This window comes from Anabrus simplex, chromosome 13, assembly GCF_040414725.1.
Source record: "Anabrus simplex isolate iqAnaSimp1 chromosome 13, ASM4041472v1, whole genome shotgun sequence".
NCBI classification, from domain to species: Eukaryota; Metazoa; Arthropoda; class Insecta; order Orthoptera; family Tettigoniidae; genus Anabrus; species Anabrus simplex.
The window spans coordinates 48,684,295-48,708,391 of NC_090277.1; the positions used below are offsets into that span (position 1 = coordinate 48,684,295).

The 24,097-nt window shown below is 39.0% G+C and overlaps 1 protein-coding gene across 1 annotated transcript in view; it reads right to left on the reverse strand.

Moving 5' to 3' along the window:
- Girdin (protein girdin) overlaps nt 1-24,097 on the reverse strand; it is a 167,805-nt gene that overhangs the window by 64,416 nt on the left and 79,292 nt on the right. The window contains exons 9-14 of the mRNA XM_068229964.1: nt 22,537-22,718; nt 20,735-20,887; nt 17,101-17,382; nt 13,697-13,803; nt 7,636-7,821; nt 2,850-3,162 (exon numbers count right to left, since the gene is read on the reverse strand). Of these exons, the coding sequence (XP_068086065.1) occupies nt 2,850-3,162; nt 7,636-7,821; nt 13,697-13,803; nt 17,101-17,382; nt 20,735-20,887; nt 22,537-22,718 (1,223 nt within the window). The remainder of the gene's footprint in view (nt 1-2,849; nt 3,163-7,635; nt 7,822-13,696; nt 13,804-17,100; nt 17,383-20,734; nt 20,888-22,536; nt 22,719-24,097) is intronic.

The following is a 24,097-nucleotide window of genomic DNA, read 5'->3' on the forward strand; positions in this document are numbered from 1 at the left end:
CGATGGACAGGAGAGGGCTGGGAGTGGGAAGGAAGTGGCCATGGCCTTAATTAAGGTACAGCCCCAGCATTTGCCTGGAGTGAAAATGGGCTGCCGACAGTGGGATTCGAATCTACTATCTCCCGAATACTGGATACTGGCCGCACTTTAGCGACTGCAGCTATCGAGCTCGGTCGGGATTATTTGGCGGCGGGTATTATTTGCGTAAAAACGGTGGCAGGGATTATTCGCGTAAATACCCGTATTTAGGCAAATAATACCCGCACATTTTTTTAAAAATTGAGACACGAAATTGGGATGCGTTTTTTTTTTTTTTTTTTTTTTTTCCGTCAGTGTTGGCATTTTTTTTTTTTTTTCAAAATAAGCCTACCTAAAGTTAGGGTGCGGGGATTATTCGCGTAAATACGGCATTTAGTTGCACTTTGTCGAGAACTGCTCTATTGGTCACATAGTTCTCGCACTTAATATTCAAGATGAATCTCATTTTCTGTTGGTGGAAGCGCTCAAGTTTGTTGATATCACAGCGATAGTGTGTCCAAATTTCACAGCCATACAGCAGCATGGAAATAAAAACAGCTTTGTACACCATGAGTTTGGAATGCAGTTTTAGGTTGTTATTCATGAAGACTCTGTGCATTAACCATCTGAATGCTGCATAAGCAGCCACAATTCTTATATCAACGTCTTGTTCACAGGTACACTGTTTAGACAAGATGCTTCCAAGATATGAAAAATGATCAACCTGTTCCAGTGTTGTGTCTAAGATGGAAATACTGAACTCAGGAAGTGTTAATCCTGGGGCAGGTTGTGCAAGTACCTTCATTTCTTTTTTGCATTAATGGCAAGACCAAAGCGATCACATGCAGTTTTAAAACAGTTGACTGCCTGTTGTAGTTCTGCAGGTGTTAGAGCAGGAGATGTGGTGTCATCGGCATACTGCACTTCTGTCACCCAGGTAACCAGAGTACGTCTTTGTGAGCGAAGTCTTGCCTAATTGAAAAGGCCTCCATCAAAACAAAATTTAATCTCCATGCCTAAGTTGTTTGCAGATGATTCATGCAGCATGGCAGCCATGTACAGTGCAAAGAGTGTAGGAGCAAGCACACAGCCTTGTTTCAATCCATGAGCGATTGGGAATGAATTTGATACTGAGTTACCATGAAGAACCTGTCCAGACATGCCATCATGAAGAGCTTGAACCAATTCTACATAACGTTCAGGACATCCAAAATGCCTCAATACTTTCCACATAGCAGATCTTGGTACTGATTCAGTACCAGGAAACAGGATGTAAATCAATGACAGAGGGAGGTGTGCAAATGGATTTTTTTTTTTTTTTTTTTTTTTTTTTTTTTTTTTTTTTTGCTAGGGGCTTTACGTCGCACCGACACAGATAGGTCTTATGGCGACGAAATGGATTCTTTAAGAGTGTGGGAGGATTGATATGGAACAGGGATGTACCACAGACATGTAAAGAAATTATCTACAAGACTTAATATGTGCCAATTTTGACATATGGATCAGAAACGTGGGTGATGAAGGAGAGGGATAAAAGTAGAATAGAAGCAGTGGAAAAGAAACTTCAAAGGCGTTGAGTAGGTTTAGCAAGAATGGACAGAGTAAGCAATGAGAGTTTGGGAACTAGTAAATGAGGTACCCCTACAGGAAAAGATAGAAAAATCAAGGCTGCAGTGGTATGGGCATGTTAAGAGAATGGGAGAAGAGACAATGCCAAGAAAGATGTCAGAAATGGAGTTGAAGGGAAGGAGACCTAAAGGAAGATCAAAGAACAGATGGCTGAAAGGTGTAAAGAAGAGCATTGAGGCAGGAGGAGAAAACTGGATGACAGTGACAGAAGAGAAGTGGTGAATGGATAGAAGACGATGGAGATGCTTATGTTCCAAGCAAACTCAGGCAGTGGTTGGAAACTGTTCCAGATGATGATGATGATGGTGGTGTACCACTGTGTCATACAGGCTGTGACCGTAACAGACCAGTGGACGTATCATTGTGCTGCACACACTCTGAGGGGGGGGGGAGTTAAAATACATAATATCCATACAATGTATAATATCGGAGTCTGTTACATGAACTGTAACCAGAGGGGACTGGATTGTTACTCTACCTTGTTAAATCCCATATACAAGAGGACAAGTGTGTGTGTAATCAATTTTGAGCCACCAAGCGAGTTGTCCATGTGTTTAGGGGCACACAGCTGTGAGCTTGCATCTGGGAGATAGTGGGTTCTAACCCCCCCTATGGCAGCCCTGAAGATGGTTTGCTTTGGTTTTCCATTTTCACACCAGGCTGTACCATAAATTAAGGCCACAGTCGCTCCCTTCCCACTGCTAGCCCTTTCCTATCCCATCATTACCATAAGACCTATCTGTGTTGGTGGAACGTAAAGCGCCGGGCTGAGTAGCTCAGACGGTTAAGGAGCTGGCCTTCTAACCCCAACTTGGCAGGTTTGATCCTGGCTCAGTCCGGTGGTATATAAAGGTGCTCAAATACGACAGCCTCGTGTCGGTAGATTTACTGGCACGTAAAAGAACTCCTGTGGGACTAAATTCCGGCACCTCGGCGTCTCTGAAGACTGTAAAAGTAGTTAGTGGGACGTAAAGCAAATAACATTATTATTATTATTATTATTATTATTATTATTATTATTATTATTATTATTAGAATGTAAAGCAGATTGTACAAAAAAAAATTGAGTCAGCAGACACTCATGTCCACTGTGGGCTAGCAGGATTAAAAGAGACACCCGTATCCACTGTAGCACTCAATGTGTTAATAACAAAATTAATCTTTCATACGAAAAATCATTTATAAAAGAACAACTCATTTACCTCCTCCTTCTCAGCTACTAGTTGAGAATTGGCTAGCTGCAGTGCCGTATGTTGGGTAGAGAGAGACGAGTTCTGTGACTGCAGCATGGAGACCGTGACCTGCAGCGTGGCATTCTCGGACTGCATCTCGTCAGCTGCTGCCTGGAGAGTGAGCAATTCCTGACGCAGCTCCTCGCACTGATGATCTTTGCCCTCAGAAGGTGGCTCGGCTCCTCCTTTGGGAGATTTACAGCCACTGCCGCAGCATTCATGATCTTGTTCCTTTGCCAGCAGCTCTTTGACAGCTCGGACCACCTCTGGGCTTGACACAATCCTGAAGAGACATGGTCCTAATTAATGATTCAGAAGAGGCTAAAGAAAATAGTCCTTATTTGGAGGCAGTTCTCTAATAACATACAAAATATTCAAGTTAAATGAACAAAAATTTGGCCATTAATAAGAACACTTGCTCTTTATGGAAGCTTTACTGAAAGTGCTTGGTTTTCACCAACTAATTATGTTGCTAATATCACGCAGCCTATCATAAAAACTTAAAATTCAACTGTACAAAAATCTTCATTCTTCCAGTTCTTTTATATGGTTGTCTGACGTGGAGTGCCGATAAAAAAAAAATCTCCATCAACTTCTAGTTTTTGAGATGAGTACCTATAGCCCTGTGAAAGACTCGGGACATCAGAAAATGGACAATACTGCACAACACTGAATTTGAAGAAATATACAAACATCATTGGAATTATGTTATATAGAAAGATAGGATCATGAATTGGAAAGGATAATATGATAAACACAATGACAGGTATAGCAATTGAGGCTATCATGGCCGGCATTATAAATCGTGTCAGTGTTTTCCAGGCTAGTAGACCGTGGTCCAGGAGCACGTTTCACCAAAGACTGCGTTCAGCATTATCAAGGGTGATATAAATTCTTATAATTTTGTTAATTACCACCTATTCAATACAATAAAAACGTAGTACAAACTTACATATTTATTAAGATGTTTATATGGTACATGTTTCGCTCCTTTTTCGTGAGCATCATCAGCCAACTATTATTCACTTAAGGTTGTATAAGATCATGAAACAATTCTTTTTGGATTAAGATTATTCCTATAAAACTAATTGACAAATCTTATAATATTTTACAAGTCATATAACAATAAAATTATGTCTTTAAGTTAAAACTTTTTGTCTAAAATCTATCTAAGTCTAACATTTTATTGACGAAACTCATCTGGTGAACATCTTTTAAATTGTTTAAAAATTTTAAAAAATTAAAAATAAAAAACTTTTGAGATCTGGCTAATTGTATTGATTCATGTTGCTTAAATTGTATGATTGTCGTTAAAACTTCGTAAACTATATTGACAATTTTCTGCAGGTGATGATTGTCTATGTTATGGACATTTGACTTGTTCTCGTTGCTGGAGTAACATTTATACAAATGTATTGGCATTAATTTTATATTGTCAATAGGATAATATTGTTCGTGAACAAACTTGTTGATGAAACACTTTCTAATGTGATATTGGATTTAAAATGTTCTCGTATGTTCCAAAATGGCTTGTTGGTATATTTTTCTTTCTGCTGCGTAACTGTTTAGTGTTACTACTTGTTGTTCTCAAGAGGCTAGGAGTAACACTAAACAATTACGCAGCAGAAAGAAAAATATACCAACAAGCCATTTTGGAACATACGAGAATATTTTAAATTCAATATCACATTAGAAAGTGTTTCATCAACAAGTTTGTTCACGAACAATATTATCCTACTGACAATATAAAATTAATGCCAATACATTTGTATAAATGTTACTCCAGCAACGAGAACAAGTCAAATGTCCATAACATAGACAATCATCACCTGCAGAAAATTGTCAATATAGTTTACAAAGTTTTAATGACAATCATACAATTTAAGCAACATGAATCAATACAATTAGCCAGATCTCAAAAGTTTTTTATTTGTTTTTTTTTTATTTTTAAACAATTTAAAAGATGTTCACCAGATGAGTTTCATCAATAAAATGTTAGACTTAGATAGATTTTAGACAAAAAGTTTTAACTTAAAGACATAATTTTATTGTTATATGACTTGTAAAATATTATAAGATTTGTCAATTAGTTTTATAGGAATAATCTTAATCCAAAAAGAATTGTTTCATGATCTTATACAACCTTAAATGAATAATAGTTGGCTGATGATGCTCACGAAAAAGGAGCTAAACATGTACCATATAAACATCTTAATAAATATGTAAGTTTGTACTACGTGTTTACTGGTGCTCACCTGTTGATCCACCATGCTGGAGGTGCGGTCGCCGATTGGCTGTTCTTCGGCCAATGAGTGAAGCATTCAAGAGCCCGATGTACATCAACATGCCTTGGCGGAGATAGGCAACTGATCACCCGTTGATTTTTCTGATCTGCGGCGGCCATCATGTCCTCCATGATTTAAGGTTTTCAGGATTGGAATCCAGGCTTTGTTTACCCGTTCAGATTCCTCCTTACGGTTGAAGCTGTTGGTGTGCTTCAGAATTTCAATAGCTTCCAATGACAGGTCAGCATAGGAGAAGGGAGCAATAGGTAGGCAGACAGGGACAGATGGGTCGTCAGTCACATGCCAAATCGAACTACTCGCAAGTACAGGCAACCTATGGTGTTCCCCGCGTGATGGTACGAATCAAAAGTAGTTTCATGGTTCTAATTCAATCATCCCTTGGTCGCCCCTTTTAGTCGCCTCTCACGACAGGCGGGGGATACCGTCATCATCTGCGTCCCCAATCCAGAGGGGGTAGTGTGTTTGGTCCGCGAGAGGTATTTTATTTCCCTCAAGTCCGCCGGCAAGCCGGTTAGGACCCCCCTATCTGCCACCTGGGACATGCCACATGGAAGTATCACCTACGCCTGCGTAGCAGGTTCGTGGTGGAAAAAAAATATTTCAGAACACAGGACAAATACAAAAGGAGAAAAAGAACCCAAAGGGTTAGCCATTGGAAAGGAATAAACAAACGACAAATCAAATCATATGACTATTCATTACTTATATCACTGGAATTACGAATGCTACCTGACTGCAGGTTACCAGAATGGATAACAGTTAGTGGTTGAGAGCCATTCTAGACTTCAAACCTAATGGACGGAAACTGCTTAGGCTCCAAAAATAACATGGCTGAGTAGGATGCAAGAGCAAAATTGGAAGATGGACATTACCGAAGACTGGAGGGAAAGAAAGTTTACAAAACCTCTTTGGCAGAGTAAAATTGGCTAGCCAAGAATATGGTCTTGATATTAATATAAAGAGAACCAAAGTTATGATCAAAGCAAAAAATGTATCCTTATATGTCATCTTGTAATCGATCAGAAACCTCGGCCGAATGCACATAAATTACGAGGAACATGGGGAGATTCACTTCACACTGAATTAAAACAATAGATCATTACAACAGATGGAAAGGCCGCTTATTCAAGTTGTGAATGTCCCCAAAGGCCGCTTATTCAAGTTGTGAATGTCCCCTTCAAAGTTATATATAAACTATTACTCATATATTCTATTCAACAAAGCATAATTTATAGATCAAATGGGTCCACAATACAGACAATGAATATCAACTACAAGATCAAATCAAGACTCAACAAAACTTGGTTATTGTAAGGACACTGGCATAGTCCAACACCAGTCACAACAGTTTTAATGTGTTATTTTAGTTTAGATTTTATTAAATTTTATTTTATTAAATTTTAAATGTGTAGTCTTGACATTTCATCACTGTTTCAGATTTAGATTTTACTTAAGACATACGTGTAATTTTTTATTGGTGATTATATGTATACATGTAATTCCAATTTGATCACGGTTGAAGATGACCTAATGTAGCAAGGATGAAACTAGTACCAATTATATAAGAAATAATATTAATGTAATGGTGTTGAATAGGTGGACCTGTCTTTATCCTTTGATACAGAAACATGTGTAACGAGTCCAAAAACATGCACATCTCAGTACATCGTTAACGATCACCGGGATAATTCGGATGAAGTGAGGTCCCGTATGGGAAAAGCCAGAACTGTGTTCTACAAAATCGGAAAAGGTTTTAAAAGTTGCGAGTTAACATCAGCCACAAAAATGAGACTTCTTCACTGCTATGAGCTTTCAGTTCTCCATTACGTGTTTGAAACATGGGCTTTAACTAAGTCACTCAATAAAAACTCAGAGGCCTTTGAGATGTAGCTCTACCAAAGGATGCTAAGAGATCCTTTGGAGAATGAGAAAAAATAAGTAAGTACTGAACGAGAAAGCTTCAATACTTTGGTCACATTGTGAGAAACAGAAGCAGATATCATCTACTGCATGTAATTCTGCTAGGAAATGGAGGTGTTGACAGGAGACGAATCGCCTGGCTAAAAAAAAAAAAAAAAATCCTTAAAGACTGGACTCTCAAGACATCAGCAGAGTTATTCCATGAAGCTCACAACAGAGAGAGCACAGCCAAGGTGGTTGCCAACATCCAGAATGGATAGGGACTAGAAGAAAGAGAAGGAGGAGGGGAAGAGCCAAAAACCGATCACTAAGAAAGATGATTTGTGGGGAATCACATGGTCCTTCAGGCCTCTTCGTGTGACAAAGAAGATGATCTGATCTTGAGCAAGATTTTTCGTTCCGTCTCCACCAACAAAGACTGTATGGAAAATGTTTGATAATATGATCTTCCTTCTATGTATGTGCTACAAATCATGTTCTTACATAGCAGATCATTCCTTCTGTTCAAACATTAAAGTTCTTATCCTCACCTATCAAGTGCAGTGTCAGGGTCTACCAACTGTTCAGGATCGAGTCCAAGCTTCTCCAGGCAGGAGTGCAGCTGCTTGCTGCGAAGTTTGTGAGCGACTAGGTCATTCTGTAGAGCCTCCACCATCTCTCGATCAACAGCTGCTCTGCTAGCCAGTTCCTGGCTCTCGCGTTCCACCTCGTGCAGCCTGAAACAAAACAGGGTGATGTAAGGAATCATAGGGTGATAGAGAAGGAACTACTTGAACTGGGGATTTTTTTTTTTTGCTTACGTTGCACTGACACAGACAGGGCTTATGGCGACGATGGGAGAGAAATGGCCTAGGAATGGGAAGGAAGCAGCCGTGGCATTAATTAAGGTACAGCCCCAGCATTTGCCTACAATGAAAATGGGAAACCACGGAAAACCATCTTCAGGGCTGCCGACAATGGGATTCGAACCCACTATCTCCCGGATGTGAGCTCACAGCTGAGCAGAAATCAGCACATAATTCTCTCATAGAAAGATATGGTATTGGTAGTTGTAACAACATTAACATCATGTCATCTTTTTTTTCACTCTACCAAAACTCTGCTCTTCTTCACCCAGCACACTGAAAGATGACGGTTATGCATGGTCTAAATTAAAATTAATGCAAAGTACTTAACCCTTCCGCACTTAGCACGCTGATCTATTGGCGCGAGAGGTTATGGCGAGAAAGCTCACGGCGCCGATACATCGCCTCTGTCCTATTTAGGGATTTTGGTCATTTGCGAGGCTGTTAAATGATAACAGTTGATCGTGTCAGTAACTTAAAGCATTGAATTTGTGTTTTACTCTACAGATATATCCTCCAGCCCTACAAAATATTTTTATTTTCAACAAATGAAATCTGTTGTCCGTGAATGTTTATGTTGTGGTTATTTGAAGTTGTTATTGTGTGGATCTGTTTTGGTTGGCTTATGAATACAACAATTTGATCTTGCTATCACTTTAGTTTAGAGTTTATTTCATTTCTTTGGTATATCGTGTGTTCTCTGTACTTCGCGAACTATAATTTTACTCCTTCTCATTACTCCGCTGTTGCACATGCTTGTGTCATCTTTTTATCGTAATGGTTAGGCCATATTCAAGGCCGAATGAGGCCGATATCCTCGAATTTTCATATGATTTAGACAGTAATAATGACCTCCTTTTGCCGAAAGTGATTCCCATTATGTGGGAAGTGACACAGTCACAGCTGCTCACCATGCATCGGACCGCGAGGATCTGGCATCGATGACAGTTACGTGTACAGTGAATAACTTTGTGCACTGCTTTATGAGTGAATTGCAGCACACACATCATGTTGTTATTGTTTGAGTCATCAGTCCAGAGACTGGTTTGATGCAGCCCTCCATGCCACTCTATCATGTGCTAACCTTTTCATTTCTACGTAACTACTGCATCCTACATCTGCTCTAATCTGCTTCTCATATTCAAACCTTGGTCTACCCCTACTGTTCTTACCACCTATGCTTCCTTCAAAAACCAACTGCACAAGTCCTGGGTGTCTTAAGATGTGCCCTATCATTCTATCTCTTCTTATCGTCAAATTTAGCCAAATCGATCTCCTCTCACCAATTCGATTCAGTATCTCTTCATTCGTGATTCGATCTATCCATCTCACCTTCAGCATTCTTCTGTAACACCACATTTCAAAAGCTTCTATTCTCTTTCTTTCTGAGCTAGTTGTCGTCCATGTTTCACTTCCATACAATGCCACGCACCATACGAAAGTCTTCAAAAATATCTTTCTAATTCCTATATCAATGTTTGAAGTGAGCAAATTTCTTTTCTTAAGAAAGCTCTTCCTTGCTTGTGCTAGTCTGCATTTTATGTCCTCCTTACTTCTGCCATCGTTAGTTATTTTACTACCCAAGTAACAATATTCATCTACTTCCTTTAAGACTTCATTTCCTAATCTAATATTTCCTGCATCACCTGCCTTCGTTCGACTGCACTCCATTACTTTTGTTTTGGACTTATTTATTTTCATCTTGTACTCCTTACCCAAGACTTCGTCCATACCATTCAGCAACTTCTCGAGATCTTCTGCAGTCTCAGATAAAATAACAATATCATAGGCAAATCTCAAGGTTTTGATTTCCTCTCCTTGGACTGTGATTCCCTTCCCAAATTTCTCTTTGATTTCCTTTACTGCCTGTTCTATGTAAACATTGAAAAGGAGAGGGGACAAACTGCAGCCTTGCCTCACTCCTTTCTGGATTGCTGCTTCTTTTTTCAAAGCCCTCGATTCTTATCACTGCAGACTGATTTTTATACAGATTGTAGATAATTCTTCATTCTCTGTATCAGATCCCAATCATCTTCAGAATCGTAAATAGCTTGGTCCAATCAACATTATCGAATGCCTTTTCTAGATCTACGAATGCCATGTACATGGGCTTGTCCTTCTTGATTCGATCCTCTAAGATCAAACGTAAAGTCGGGATCGCTTCACGTGTTCCTACATTTCTTCTGAAGCCAAATTGATCTTCTCCCAACACATCATATTGATATCAAATTATTCAGAATTAAATGGTTTTTTTCTTTCACGTCTAAGAGTAAAGAAGAAAGACACAATAATGTCTGATCTTTCTGTCATTGAAAACAATAATTTATTTTTCAAATGTATTTCCAAAGTTTAATCTTTTTTTTTTTTTTTTTTGGCTTTACCAATAAAAATACGTCCAAGGTATATTCATTTCTGAATGCTCATAGTTTCCAGGATTAGTGTATTTATTTTATTTTAATATGTGTTAAACTGTTTACATGTTGATTTTTTGTAATTTGGTTGGAAAATCACAGAAATTAGTTTGAGCTTCTTCGAGCAAACTCCTGCATATAAGCTGAGTGTGAAAGGGTTAACCACGCAGTGGACAAACATTTATGTTAGTCCCAACACCTCTAGATTCTGGTTTACCAAAAAGTACTGTTAGTGACAGAGTTAGGTTAGAGTTCAGATAGGAGCAACAAATGGCTTGCGGAAGGAGTATTGCAACTTGTCGGCAGCCCTGACAGCGTTCCGTGTCACTGGATGCCTGGATGAAAAAGTGGAAGCAGCACGTGATGTCAATATTATTACTGTACACCAATTACCACGGTATTATGTAGACCAGTGGTCTGAAATTCATTCACTTTGAAGGGCCATTTGTAGATCTGTAGAATCGAGGGGGGGGGGGGGAGGGGGGGGCACACAAATAATTACAGTAATTAAAGGCATAAGTCATGCAAGGTACACCGTACGATCAGTTTGACAAGCTATGTTCTGAAATTCAACAATGGCAGAATCTAGGCTAGATGTGAAGAGAATACTCAGAAATGCAATTTGGATTCAGGAATGGATTTGTGACAACACAGGATGTGCTGTACTGCATACAGGTCCTGGTACAGCATTGCCATGGCATGAATAAGGAAAAGGTGTTTGATGAAGTACAACACGGTAGACTGCTGGAAGTGCTAAGGAAGATTTTTCTTGACAGCAGAGACAACTGTATCATCACAAATTTGTACTGGAACCAGAAAGCCTATTTGTGTGGAAGAGATTAAATCCAGAGAGGAATTCATTAGGGTTGTGTTGCTTTATTAACATCTACTCAGAGGCGATACAGGACAAAGCACTGGAGACAGCTGCAACAGAAGGCATCTGCATCAATAAGAATCACTATGCAAATGATACCATGCTGCTTGTAGACATTGCAAAAAATCTTCAAGCCCTGCTGGAGAAAGTCAACACTGCTTGGAACAACTGGGGGTTCAAGATGAATGATATATTTGTTTAACATCGCACTAATACATCAAAAATTTTCAGCGACTGAAAGATGGGAAAGGGATAAGAATGGGAAGGTAGCGATCGTGGTCTTAGTTAAGGTACAGTCCCATATTTGCTTGGTGTGAAAATGGGAAACCACAGAAAACAATTTTCAGGGCTGCCGACAGTGGGATTCAAACCCATTACTTCCCAAATCCAAGCTCACAGCTGTGCAACCCTAACCGCACGGCCAACTTGCTCAGTTCAAGATGAATATAAGACCAAGTTCTTGATCGTGAGCCAAGTGTAAATCCACACAGGCGAGACTTATGCCTAGCACCAAGGAGATTGAGCATGTTCGAGAATACAAGAACCTTGGATGTAATCTGAAAGAACAATGAGAGCTCAGCCAAGAGTTCCAGACAAGAACTGAGCAGGCGTGTAACACCTTCATTTAAATGAAGAAGCTCCTAAGCAACCTATATGATACCAATTCTAACATACAGACTTGAAACAGCAACTTTGACCGGACCTGCAAAACGTCACCTACAAGCCACTGAAACGAAGTTCCTTTGTTCAAGTCTCGAAAAGACGAGAGACAAAATACGGAATGAGAATATCTGGCAACTTGAACTGGAGGGGAGTCTGCTGGAAACCTTAGAATGAAGCAGATTATGATGGCATGGACATTTGAGAAGTATGGCTCCAAACAGGACCCCAAGAAAGGAGTATTGTTGGTAAAACGCTCAGAGGGAGGCCTCATTATGGTTAGAAAAAGCACATTTTCAAAGCCCTTGCAAAACATGATGTAAACTGGCATCAAGAAGTAGAACATCAGCTGTGGATAGACAGGAAGAGGCTTGCAAAAAACTTACAACCTGCTTGCTGGAGTGGAGAAGTGATGATGATTTTATTTAGTGTATGGCTTTACAGATACATACATACGTACATCATTTTGGAAAGCAAACTATATCTTTATGTCCAGGTTGTTTTTATAACTAATTGTCTCTGGAAACGCAGAATCAAAATCACTGATTTCGCCACTGTAATTTCTTTTTGAACACTCGGCGATAATATGTTTGATGGGGTCCACTGTTGCTCACATCCACAGGTTTAACCTTAAAGTACCCTACACGTGGCCCCCCGGGTGGTGCTAAGCAAGCAACAGCGAACAGGCGACCAGACACATTTCTCTCCTGATCAAGATACAATATCGATGATGATGATGATGATGATGATGATGATATATTAAAGCACATGTTCAACAATAACATTACACTGACTCACTGTTGTTAACTGAAGTGTGATTTGTCTCTTCTGCTGACATTCATCTCTGTTTTTTAAATTTTATTTATTCATTCTGACACCAATACGTGTTTGCCAGAGGAGACGGATAGCTCACAAGTTCTCTGAAAAAAAACAAATATAACTGTTAGTTTCATAAAAGAAATATTAATGTACTCAAGAATATGAACATTTTTTTTATGCTGCTGAGAGGAAATTAAACACTATGTTTTCCATACAAATGGTTCCGCATTACTGCCACTGAGAATTTTATAATTGTGGTAACAATTCTGTCTTGGATATTTCTGTCCAGTCTGTACAATTGCCGCCATTCGACAAAATGTCTGGGAATGGTCCCTCTAGCACCCAGAAGCAGTCCTCTTACTCCTACGTTCCTGACGCTGTAGGCTCTCTGGAAGAAGGGCATTTTGGTGCATATACATCCTGCTTTTCTTCATCTATGTCACCTGGTTGAGAAAGAGAGTCTTTAAACCGTATCACAGGATCAATGATTTCTGCTTTGTTTTGTTTCCAACTGATGACAATTATATCAGTACGATGATTACTTCCACCTTCTGCTACACAGTGGACTTCTTCATGAACCTCCAGGCTATTTTTTCTTTGAGACGGCTCACGGTGTTATGACGCTTAATGTGAAGTAACTCTCTTTGAGGGCAGCTCCCGAGCACATGGGATAGGGTTTCATACTCACTGCAGTGCCTGCAGTGGCCTGTGCTCGCAGAACGCCCACGTAGAATTTCAAAAACTAACCCATCAATGATGGGTACATCAACTACAGCAGTTGCAAATAAAATGAAAGTGGAGACAAGAAAGACCCTGATTACAATGAATGGATCTGGCTGTGAATAACCCATGGCAACAGGACCTAGATTGGAACAAAGTGATGGATGAGGAATGGTAGAGACGCACGCTGAAATTGGTTTTGCTGTCTGAGAACGAAGCATAGAATCTTGGCTGCTAAAAACAGTATTGGAGGGGTAAATACCTTGCAATCTGAGCAGTAGCCTCTTCAAGCTCTTTGCTTATCCTAGTCATTTCCTTCTGCTGGAAAGCTGCTTCGCTGGCATTCTGGTCTAAAGCAACATCCTTTTCCTGGAAATTCCAAAACATTACACAGTAATTAGATCCTGTTCTGAATATTACAATACGCACTTGCAAAACTGCTCAATTGATTAAAGGGGCTAAAAAATGAATGGAAGCAAGGTCTTTACTTCTGAGGAAAGGCAGCAATATATTCCCACAGGCATCATCAACAAAAATGTGATTTTTGCTAGTAGAGGCAAAGTATAGCGATGCAGAGGTACAGTTTATGTTGGCAATGATGTGGCTCTGTCCAAATGTAAAACTTAATTCTCTTCCAAATGTTTTTATTCAGTGAATGCAATCAAAAGATAACAAGATACAAGACAAAAGCTAGTATTTGATATATTCGATGATGATGATGATGATGATGATGATGATGATGATGATGATGATGATGATGATGATAAAGTTGGGAATACAGTAAAACCTCGTTAAGATGTTTCTGCAGGGGACAACAAAAATGGAGGTGTTAAGCGAGAAAATGTACAACTGAATATACGAATAAAAACTATCCTACTGGGATATGGAAACACTAGATACGATTTTTTCTGACATTAAGGCATTTTACGTTGTGTATCCGTGGGTACAGTGAAAACTATATATACCATTTCTAAAGATGAGAGGAAAGTATTAAAAGGTGTGAAAAACACGTGAGAACAAATATGAAAACCTTTTCTGCTGGGGCTTATAAAATAACAAGTCCACTGATTGGTGTGAAAAACACCAAACAACAAATATGAAAACATATGCATGGGGGCCAGTAAAAATATCCAAGTATTATTGCAGATCACACTCTTTCTAAAACAAATGTTAGTAGAAACCTTTTATTTTGGAGCAGTGACTTATAAAACATTATTTTCTGATCACACTCTTAGACAATGAATTGGAGGTTATATTCGGCCATGTGCAACTGTGACAGAACAGAATTAATTTGGCCGCCATTTTGAAAACTTCGACCAAGTCGAATTGATCGAGTCGAAACTCGAAGGTGCGAGTTCAAAATTTGCGACCTCTGCGCGCTTAAAGATGCAGATGCCAGTCCACTTTCTTTTTTTCTTTTCTTTTGCTATTGGATTTACGTCACACCGACACAGGTCTTATGGCAACGATGGGACAGGAAAGGGGTAGGACTGGGAAGGAAGCGGCCGTGGCCTTAAATAAGGTACCTCACTTATGTCACGAATTTTCGCTATTTCCGCTTAGTATGATCACATTTTTCCTAGCCGTGAAAATCTTGTCATCCCTTGTGAAATAAACGTGATTTACAACTCGAGTAAGAACCGTCGCCACAGTACTATTTCTTTGATTTTGCCCATCTATGGGGCACGTAAAATAACTTCTTCAATATTTGTCTCCTTTCTTGACTTTTAGTCTTTCCAGTATTTCGTTATCCTTTCATCTTTTCTTCTTTCATCCATCCAAACAGTTGCGCGTTTTCTTTCTCCTGAAAACCAAGCCTCACTACATGCCTGGTGTGAAGTCCACTTTCTGAAAAATTTTAATGATCTCTTCATTAGAAAGGAATTTCACTTCTTCCATATCCATACCTAGGCTATCACAAGACAAATATGCACCATGCTAGTCAATTTTACGTGATTATGTTCCTAAGCCAGATATAGGCTACAGTTTCCCGCAAAAAAACTTTACTGTACCACTCAACACAAAATAAATTTCTAACTTCTGAATGGAAAAATATATAAGTAATAATAATAATAAGGTAAACGTTTCCACCTTTTCAATACTACAATATATTCACAAAATTACAAATTATACGGTACTAGTGTCTATTATTCTCAGTTCAATACGGACCAAAAACATGAAATTCATAACCATCAATTCTGAATGGAATACAAGCACAAATAGGCTTGCTTTTTCCGTGACCATGCAACTGTGGCAACGGTTCTTACTCGAGTTGTAAATCACGTTTATTTTACAAGGGATGACAAAGTTTTCACAGCTAGGAAAAATGTGATCGTACTAAGCGGTAATAGCAAAAATTCCTGACGTGATAAGTGAGGTATTTTTATTTAGGTTTAATATGATGATAATCGGGACTTCGAATTTACATCATGCTAAGCGGGAAAACGTGTTAATAAGGAACGCACTAACGAGGATTCACTGTACTTGGATGAGAAGTAATAACAAAATTTACAAACTGGAAAATTATCAGAAGCCCTCAGGATAAGAAGAATTTCTTTTTATGCTTACTTGATCTGAATAATCCAGAAAGACTGACCCAAACAAAACAAATCTGACAAGTTTGACAAAGATCGCAAAACAAAAATAAGTTGGTTCAACAAAGTGAAAGGGGATTAAGCAGAAATGAAGATTACAAAAGCAGAAATTCTAGACAGGATTACATTTTCCAACAGGATTAGAAAGTTCAGAGGTTTTCAGGAGAAAGAAAACGTGCAACTGTTTGGATGGATGAAAGAAGAAAAGGTGGATAAAGAAATACTAGAAAGACTAAAAGTCAAGAAAGGAGACAAATATTGAAGAAGTTATTTTACGTGGTCCATAGATGGCCAAAATCAAAGAAATAGTACTAATGAACTAGACCATTTTAGCATTAGTTAGATCCGTATTGGCTAACAACCTGTAAGAAAAAAAGGGACAAATAAGGGTCTGCCTGTCAATACAATTTATCATTTACACAATTAGTATATGGTGATATATTGTTTTCTCACAGGCTAGTAAATTGAATAATAATAATAATAATAATAATAATAATAATAATAATAATAATAATAATAATAATAATAATAATAATAATAATAATAATAATAATAATAATAATAATAATAATAATAATAATAATAATAATAATAATAATAATAATAATAATAATAATAATAATAATAATAATAATAATAATAATAATAATAATAATAATAATAATAATAATAATAATAATAATAATAATAATAATAATAATAATAATAATAATAATAATAATAATAATAATAATAATAATAATAATAATAATAATAATAATAATAATAATAATAATAATAATAATAATAATAATAATAATAATAATAATAATAATAATAATAATAATAATAATAATAATAATAATAATAATCCAGAAAGGTTGACAAGTGTTACCGATGGTCCTAACAGGCCAAAACAATATGTTAACAAAAAATATGTTAAAATGTTAACTGTTTTACGTCTGTTCTAACAAAATGGTCTTGTCAAAGGTGAATAAAATTAACTAATAATATAGTCATGGGGTAAGGGGGAGAAAATCTACAAAACACTTCCAGTACAATGATTTTTAATATTTTGACCGACTCTACTTACCTCCATTGCTTGCTTTAGTTTTGCCACTTCTTTATGGACAGCCTGAAGTTCCTTCTCTAGAGATTCAACCTTAGCGCGAGCCTCACTACATGCAGTCTCCAGTTGGGGCACCCGTTGACCTTCACTCTTCCATTTCTCCACCTGCTGTCCCAGCCCTTCTGCACTCTGCTCCAGGTCCTCCACCTTGCGCTTCAGGCTATCTGCTGTTGTCTGGAGCTGCTGTTTCTCCCGGCCAACAGACTCCAAACCACGCTCCAGTTCTTCAGCCTTTGTCTTCTCCCCCTGATTCAAAATACAAAACAGTCATAATTTAGTACATTTTCCTGCATACCAAAAGAAAAAATTATCACTCTCACTCACTCATTCCCTCCCTCGCTGCTTCTCCTACCCTCTATAAAAATGTCCATTAATCTCCTATGTCAGTGTTTCCCAAACTGTAACTCACGACCCCGATGGGGCCATGGGATCAAAGTGGATATTTGGAATTACCAATAAATAATTAACTCTTTTGATGCCAGGCTGTAATGTAGTGATTGTGTTACAAACGCCAAGACAATTTTAATAAAAATGCACACAGTAAGGAAAAGCATTCTCCTATTTACATTTTTAGTGGTAAAACCCTGTTCTTTTTTTTTCCATAGCACATAGGTGAATAGAGAACTTGTGAGTGCGACTATAATTGCAAGAGAATTTCATTTTCTTCATTTAAAAGTGTATGAAATGTTTATTATTTTTTGAAAAATTTAAATTTCAAAATATGACCTAATTTTTACATATTTATAGTGTGTTTTTATCATGGATATGATACCACTGTGAGAATATTCAGATATTTTGAATTTAAAAAAATCTAAAGTTTTATGCAATTCTTGATAGTACTTTTTGAGAATTAAGCATTTTTACAAAATTATGCACACGCAGGTTAAATACACAATGACATCTTCTTTACTTCGAGCACCTGACAGTCAATAAATTATTCTCTAATGAATCACTTAATGTTAAAACATTGCATATTTTAATCATCTTTCATATACTTATACATCTTTACACTGTTAGAGGTAAATAAACGTGTAAATAAGCAAGATAACAAGCGTCACAAAGCAGCAGAGTGCAGGGTTACAGCAAGCAAAACTTACAATGCATCGAAAGAAAGCTTTTATAAAACTTCACTGATATCGATATTTCCAGAGAGTAAAAACTTCAGTCTTTTCAGTGGTATTACTTACGCTGCCATCGTGCAGCAGGAATTAAGATACAAGCGAAAGAAAAACGTGGCCGACAGATCAGGCCCTAGCATTTTTAGCAGCAGCAGCAGCAGCTCGCATGGCCGATAGATCGGCCGACTAGCACTATAAGAATTAATAAATTATTATTACTAGTATACTCCATGTACAGTAGAATATCTATCCACTAGGTATTGTACAATTAAGAAATTAAGTTGTAAAGGAAGTACACAAGAACCTCATTTATCCAGCCCTCATTAATCCAGATTTCTAGTTTATTCGGATTGACTTTATATTCACTGTATTGTGGTTTTCGAATTTTTTCATTGCAAACATATGCACGCCCTTTAAGTAATATTGTACATATGAAACTATACAATTGTTAATTTTGTACCATAGGTAGCAGACGAATGGAAAACACTATGGCCTGCTGTTTGGCTAGCCAGTGGCTTTACGTCGCACCAACACAGATAGGTCTTATGGCGACGATGGGATAGGAAAGGCCTAGTAGTTGGAAGGAAGATGCCATGGCCTTAATTAAGGTATAGCCCCAGCATTTGCCTGGTGTGAAGATGGGAAACCCCAGAAAACCATCTTTAGGGCTGTCGACAGTGGGATTTGAACCCACTATCTCCCGGATGCAAGCTCACAGCCGCACGCCTCTAACCGCACGGCCAACTCGCCCGGTCCTGCTGTTTGGGATTCTACCACTCACGTTCCTGAAGTTGTCGACATGTACAAATTGCTTGAAATATTTGCTCCTGGTTGTTTGGATGTAGATGATAGTGATGTAAATGCCTGGTCGCAATGATGATGGTTACGGCATGATGACTGATGGAGAAGTTATTACTGCCTGTGATACAGGCGAGGACAGCGATGGTGAGTTACAAAATGCCTCTCTCTCTCTCTTTTTTTCTTTACGTCGCACCAACACAGATAGATCTTGCGGCGACGATGGGAGAGGAGAGGCCTAGGAATGGGAGGGAAGCGGCCATGGCCTTAATTAAGGTACAGCCCCAGCATTTGCCTGGTGTGAAAATGGGAAACCACGGAAAACCATCTTCAGGGCTGCCGACAGTGGGATTCGAACCCACTATCTCCCGGATGCGAGCTCACAGCCGCGCGCCTCTACCTGCACGGCCAACTCGCCCGGTCCTAGTCTGAATAAATGAGGTTCTTGTGCACATAATGTTTTCCTATGTAGGTAGCAAATTTTCCTATAACAGACTCTTACCATCCTATTTCTTTTAAAGATGTGAACTAAGTTTGGAGCTTACTTTACAATCACATTACATACTAGCAATATTCTGCTCACTTATTTGATGTCGGTCAACATCGGATGTTTTTTATTTTTTATTACACAGTCGTTTACTTTCTGACTTGGTGATACAGCAAATAATGAGCTAAAAGATCTCACCCATGAAAGACTTATGTAACATTGCCTATGACTTGATGACTGTCACTGAAGACGTTTCGACTGAATAACTGTATCTACAATAATGACCCCTCCCCCTGTGTGTGGGAGCGGTAGAATAACACCCACGGTACCCCCTGCCTGTCATGAGAGCCGACTGAAAGGGGCCCAGGGGCTCTTAACTTGGGAGCGAGGGTTGGCGACCATGGTGCCCTTAGCTCCTCACTTTCTTCTGTCCTATCTGACTTCCCTTGGTCAACTCTTGTTCTTTTCCAACCCCAATGGTATTAGGTTTATGAGGCCTATGGAGTCTTTCATTTACATGCCCTTCATGGCCCTTTCCTTCCTTCAGCTGATAGCTTCATGTTTCGAAGTGTTGGATTCCTTTCCATTTTGTCCCTCTGATTAGTGTTAATAGAGGATGGTAGCTTTAGTTGTACTTCCTCTAAAAACAATAATCACAACCACCACCTTTACAATAATGGCAGTTTACAAATAATGCCAATCGTAAAGGACACTTAATACAACCCCATTAATGGGATCAATAAACAGTAAGCAATATCAGCTTATAACTAATATTCATAAATTCAGCTAGGAACAAAACCTGAATTTGAAATGAAGACTATGAAATAAACACATCTTTTATGATGGTCTGAGGGAAATGCTCATACGTGACCACTGCGCGGGAGGGGGGAAGCAGCACACAACTAAGGTGGTTCCAAGAATACAAGAAAGACCTAAGACAAATCGGTATCCCTGAAAACAAATTTGGCAGTAGGGCAAAAAGCTATCAGGGTTTCAAAGTGAAATCAGAGACAGAGGACACTTTTGGGAGAGCAATATGAGAAGGCAATAATCGAAGGGCTCAAGGGATACTAGCAGGATGTTACAGCCAGCAGATAAACAAGATCTAAACACTGAAAATGAGTCAGGTTTTTTAACATGCATTTCACAGAGGCTCAATTCAAATGTAAAGGGAAAAAAAAAAAATGTTTCTTACCTGTAATTCCTGATGGCACTTGTCCACAGTAAGCTTCAAGTTATCAGTTGAATCTTGTAGCTTCCTGTTCTCCACCAAAGCATCCTTGAACAACTGCTCCAATTCGGAGTTCTGCTTGTTTAGTCGTTGGCAATTCTCCTGAAGTTGATCAACCTAACAAGCAGAGCAGAAAATGAAGGACATTAACAAGTACAGGATTTGGTTCACTAAATGCCATACTGTTTGCCCATAACTCAATACTACAAGGACTAGCTTTACATGTCTACTTAGAAGGACCATACTGGTGAAGTGGTATTTTCATTCAATTTTCCATGGTTAAAAATCTAATAAATTGTAGTTGATGTGTAAAAAGGCCACTAGTATTTCAAGTTACAAAATTTTAAACAGATACGATAGCAGGAACGGACCCTTTTCAGAGGCAGCCCTACCCCAGATCACACTGACCCAGTGTGTAGCATCTGGTACAGGTCCCTGCTCCGGGTAACGAGTGAAGATCTCAACGGAATCTCCAGCGAAGAAGATGGACTTCAGAATGGTGGACACTGCGGAACAGGCAGCCCAGTACTCAAGAGAATACCATGAATACACTACGCATCAGCGGCGTTTGTTTCCCATGTTAGGGGCGGCTGCAAGGGCGTCTGTTCCCCAAGTGAGGGGCGGCCTGCATAATTCCTGGCAGTAGCTCTAAAATGCCTTTGAGAGTGGCGACCCCATCGTAAAAATAACCTAAATTGAGTGCTGGTAATTATCAGCCTCAAAAAGGGTTAGGGCGTACCCTGCTGAAAGCAATGCGCAGTTCTTGTGCTGGGGGAGCTGTGGTAAGTGGGCAACAAGCGGCCAATGTTATGAAGGTGGGAATAATAAATGTTGTGACCTTGACGGGAAAATTCGAGGAGTTGGTGGATTTCATGGAGAGAGAGAGAGAATGTTGTAATGATGGGACTGAGTGAGATCAAGAGGAGGGGAAAGGCAGCGAAGAGGATGAGTAGAGGGTACACCCTATAATGGAGTAGAGGAGGTGAGGCAAAGAATGAAGTAGGAGTGATTGTTAACAAAATCTTGGTTGAAAATGTAGATAGGGTAGACTACATTAATGATTAAAAAATCAGAGTACGACTGACGACGAAAGGAGTAAAAGATCTCATCCAAGTTTATGCACCCCAAACTGGAAACAGTGAGGAAAATACAGAGGAATTCTTGGAGACACTTGAAGAAGTAATCACCAGTGTGGAAACGATAGTCATGGGAGACCTAAATGCGCAGGTTGGAAATGGCAGAGTTGGTAAAGAAGAAGTGATTGGTCCATTTGGATATAGAGAAAAAAAAAAACAGTGACGGAGATAAGTTGATAAGTTGGGCTCAAAGCCAAGGCTCTACTGTCTGAGCTACTCAGTCTGGCAATAGACACAACTGACCTCCCAACACATACAATATTGGGACAGAAGGGTATCCTAAACAAGCCCAATTCTTTTTTCCATTCAATCAAAGTGAACTTTGGGTTGTGTTTGTTTTTTTGTTGCTTTCTTTTTACCATTTGCTTTACATCGTACCGACACAGATAGGTCTTATAGCAACGATGGGATAGGAAAGGCTAGGAGTGGGAAGGAAGCGACCATAGCTTTATTAAGGTAAAGCCCCAGCATTTGCCTGGTGTGAAAATGGGAGATGACAGAAAACAATCTTCAGGACTGCCAACAATGGGATCCAAACCTACTCTCACCGAAATGCAAGCTGAAGCTACATGACCCAAACAACGCAACCAGTCATTCGGTTCTTCAAAATCAATTCTTAATATAACATACCTTAAGTGACAATTTCTTCTTTTCTTTCTCGAGCTCCAGGATCTTGTTGCTGCTCTCATGGAAGGATGACTCTTTAAGGTTGTCGATGGCAGACAGTAGTCTCCTGTTCTCAAGCTCCAGCTTGAGAGCTCTCGCCTGGGCATTGCTGCTCAGCTGCTCTGATAGGCTGTTGTCTCCGGAACCTGAACACAGACAACAATCAGTCCTTTCTTGTAATAATAATTTATCCAGTAAAACAAACTATCATGAAACTTGCCTCAAGCAGCTACCATTTATTCTTCTGAAAACAACAATCATAACTGCTAAATTAATTTGAAGAAATTTTGGAATGAGCTATTAGATTATATTTCATAACCAGGGCTCAGAAGCTGAGGAATAATCCTTTTCTCCTCGAGTGTCAGAGGACGAGACCCAGCATAACATGGGTCATTGTAGGCCAGAAAATTCTGGGTTTTATTTGTACTTTTTTACCTTTTTCTGTGTTTTTTGAGACTTTTTAGGTCTTGAAGGACATTTCTTGCATTCTATCCTTCTTTCGACTATATTTTTACTGCCTATTCTCAACTCAAATCATCGTTAATTCATCCATCACCTCTTAAACATCTTTTCTCTAGTAAATACATATACTTGAAAGGTATCTGAAAAGAGAGAGCCTGCGTGGCTCAGATGGCAGCTCACCGGCCTCTCACCGCTGGATACCGTGGTTCAAATCCTGGTCACTCCATGCGAGATTTGTGCTGGACAAAGCAGAGGTTTTTCTCTGGGCACTCTGGTTTTCCCTGTCATCTTTCATTCCAGCAACACTCTCCATTCTCATTTCATAACATCTACCAGTCATTAATAAATCACTTTGGGAGTGGCGACACCATTGTACATTTTTTTTTTTTTTTTTGGTTGCTAGTTGCTTTACGTCGCATCGACACACATAGGTCTTATGGCGACGATGGGGCAGGGAAGGGCTAGGAGTGGGAAGGAAGCAGCTGTGGCCTTAATTAAGGTACAACCCCAGCAGTTGCCTGGTGTGAAAATGGGAAACCACGGAAAACCATCTTTAGGGCTACCGACAGTGGGATTCGAACCTCCTATCTCCCGAATACTGGATACTGGTCGTACTTAAGCGACTGCAGCTATCGAGCTCGGTCCCCATCGTACTAACAGCCTATATATGATTTGTTCCTTTCATCCCTGACCTGGTCAATGGGAGGAAGACGTCACTTGCTTCACGTATGAATCCTTAACATCCGTTGATGAGGAGAGAAGTTTCTCGATGTTTTGTAACATGCTGACTGAAAACCGATGATCCTTTACACCTAAGAACCCAAAGATGATTTATTGTGATATACTGCACAGCCAACTGAGGTAAGGTTTCTGAATTCCAATTTCTGTAACCCTAGTGTGGTTAAGCCAAATATGATTCCAGTTATACTAATTTCAATTTTGTTCCCCAGGACGTCCATTGTAGATTCACTGAATTCATATTAGGTGGAGAAAATTTGTCATTCTAAATTCCGTAAATACTTTTCTTTTAACAAAAATGGAATTCTTTTTCTTTTTAATTATG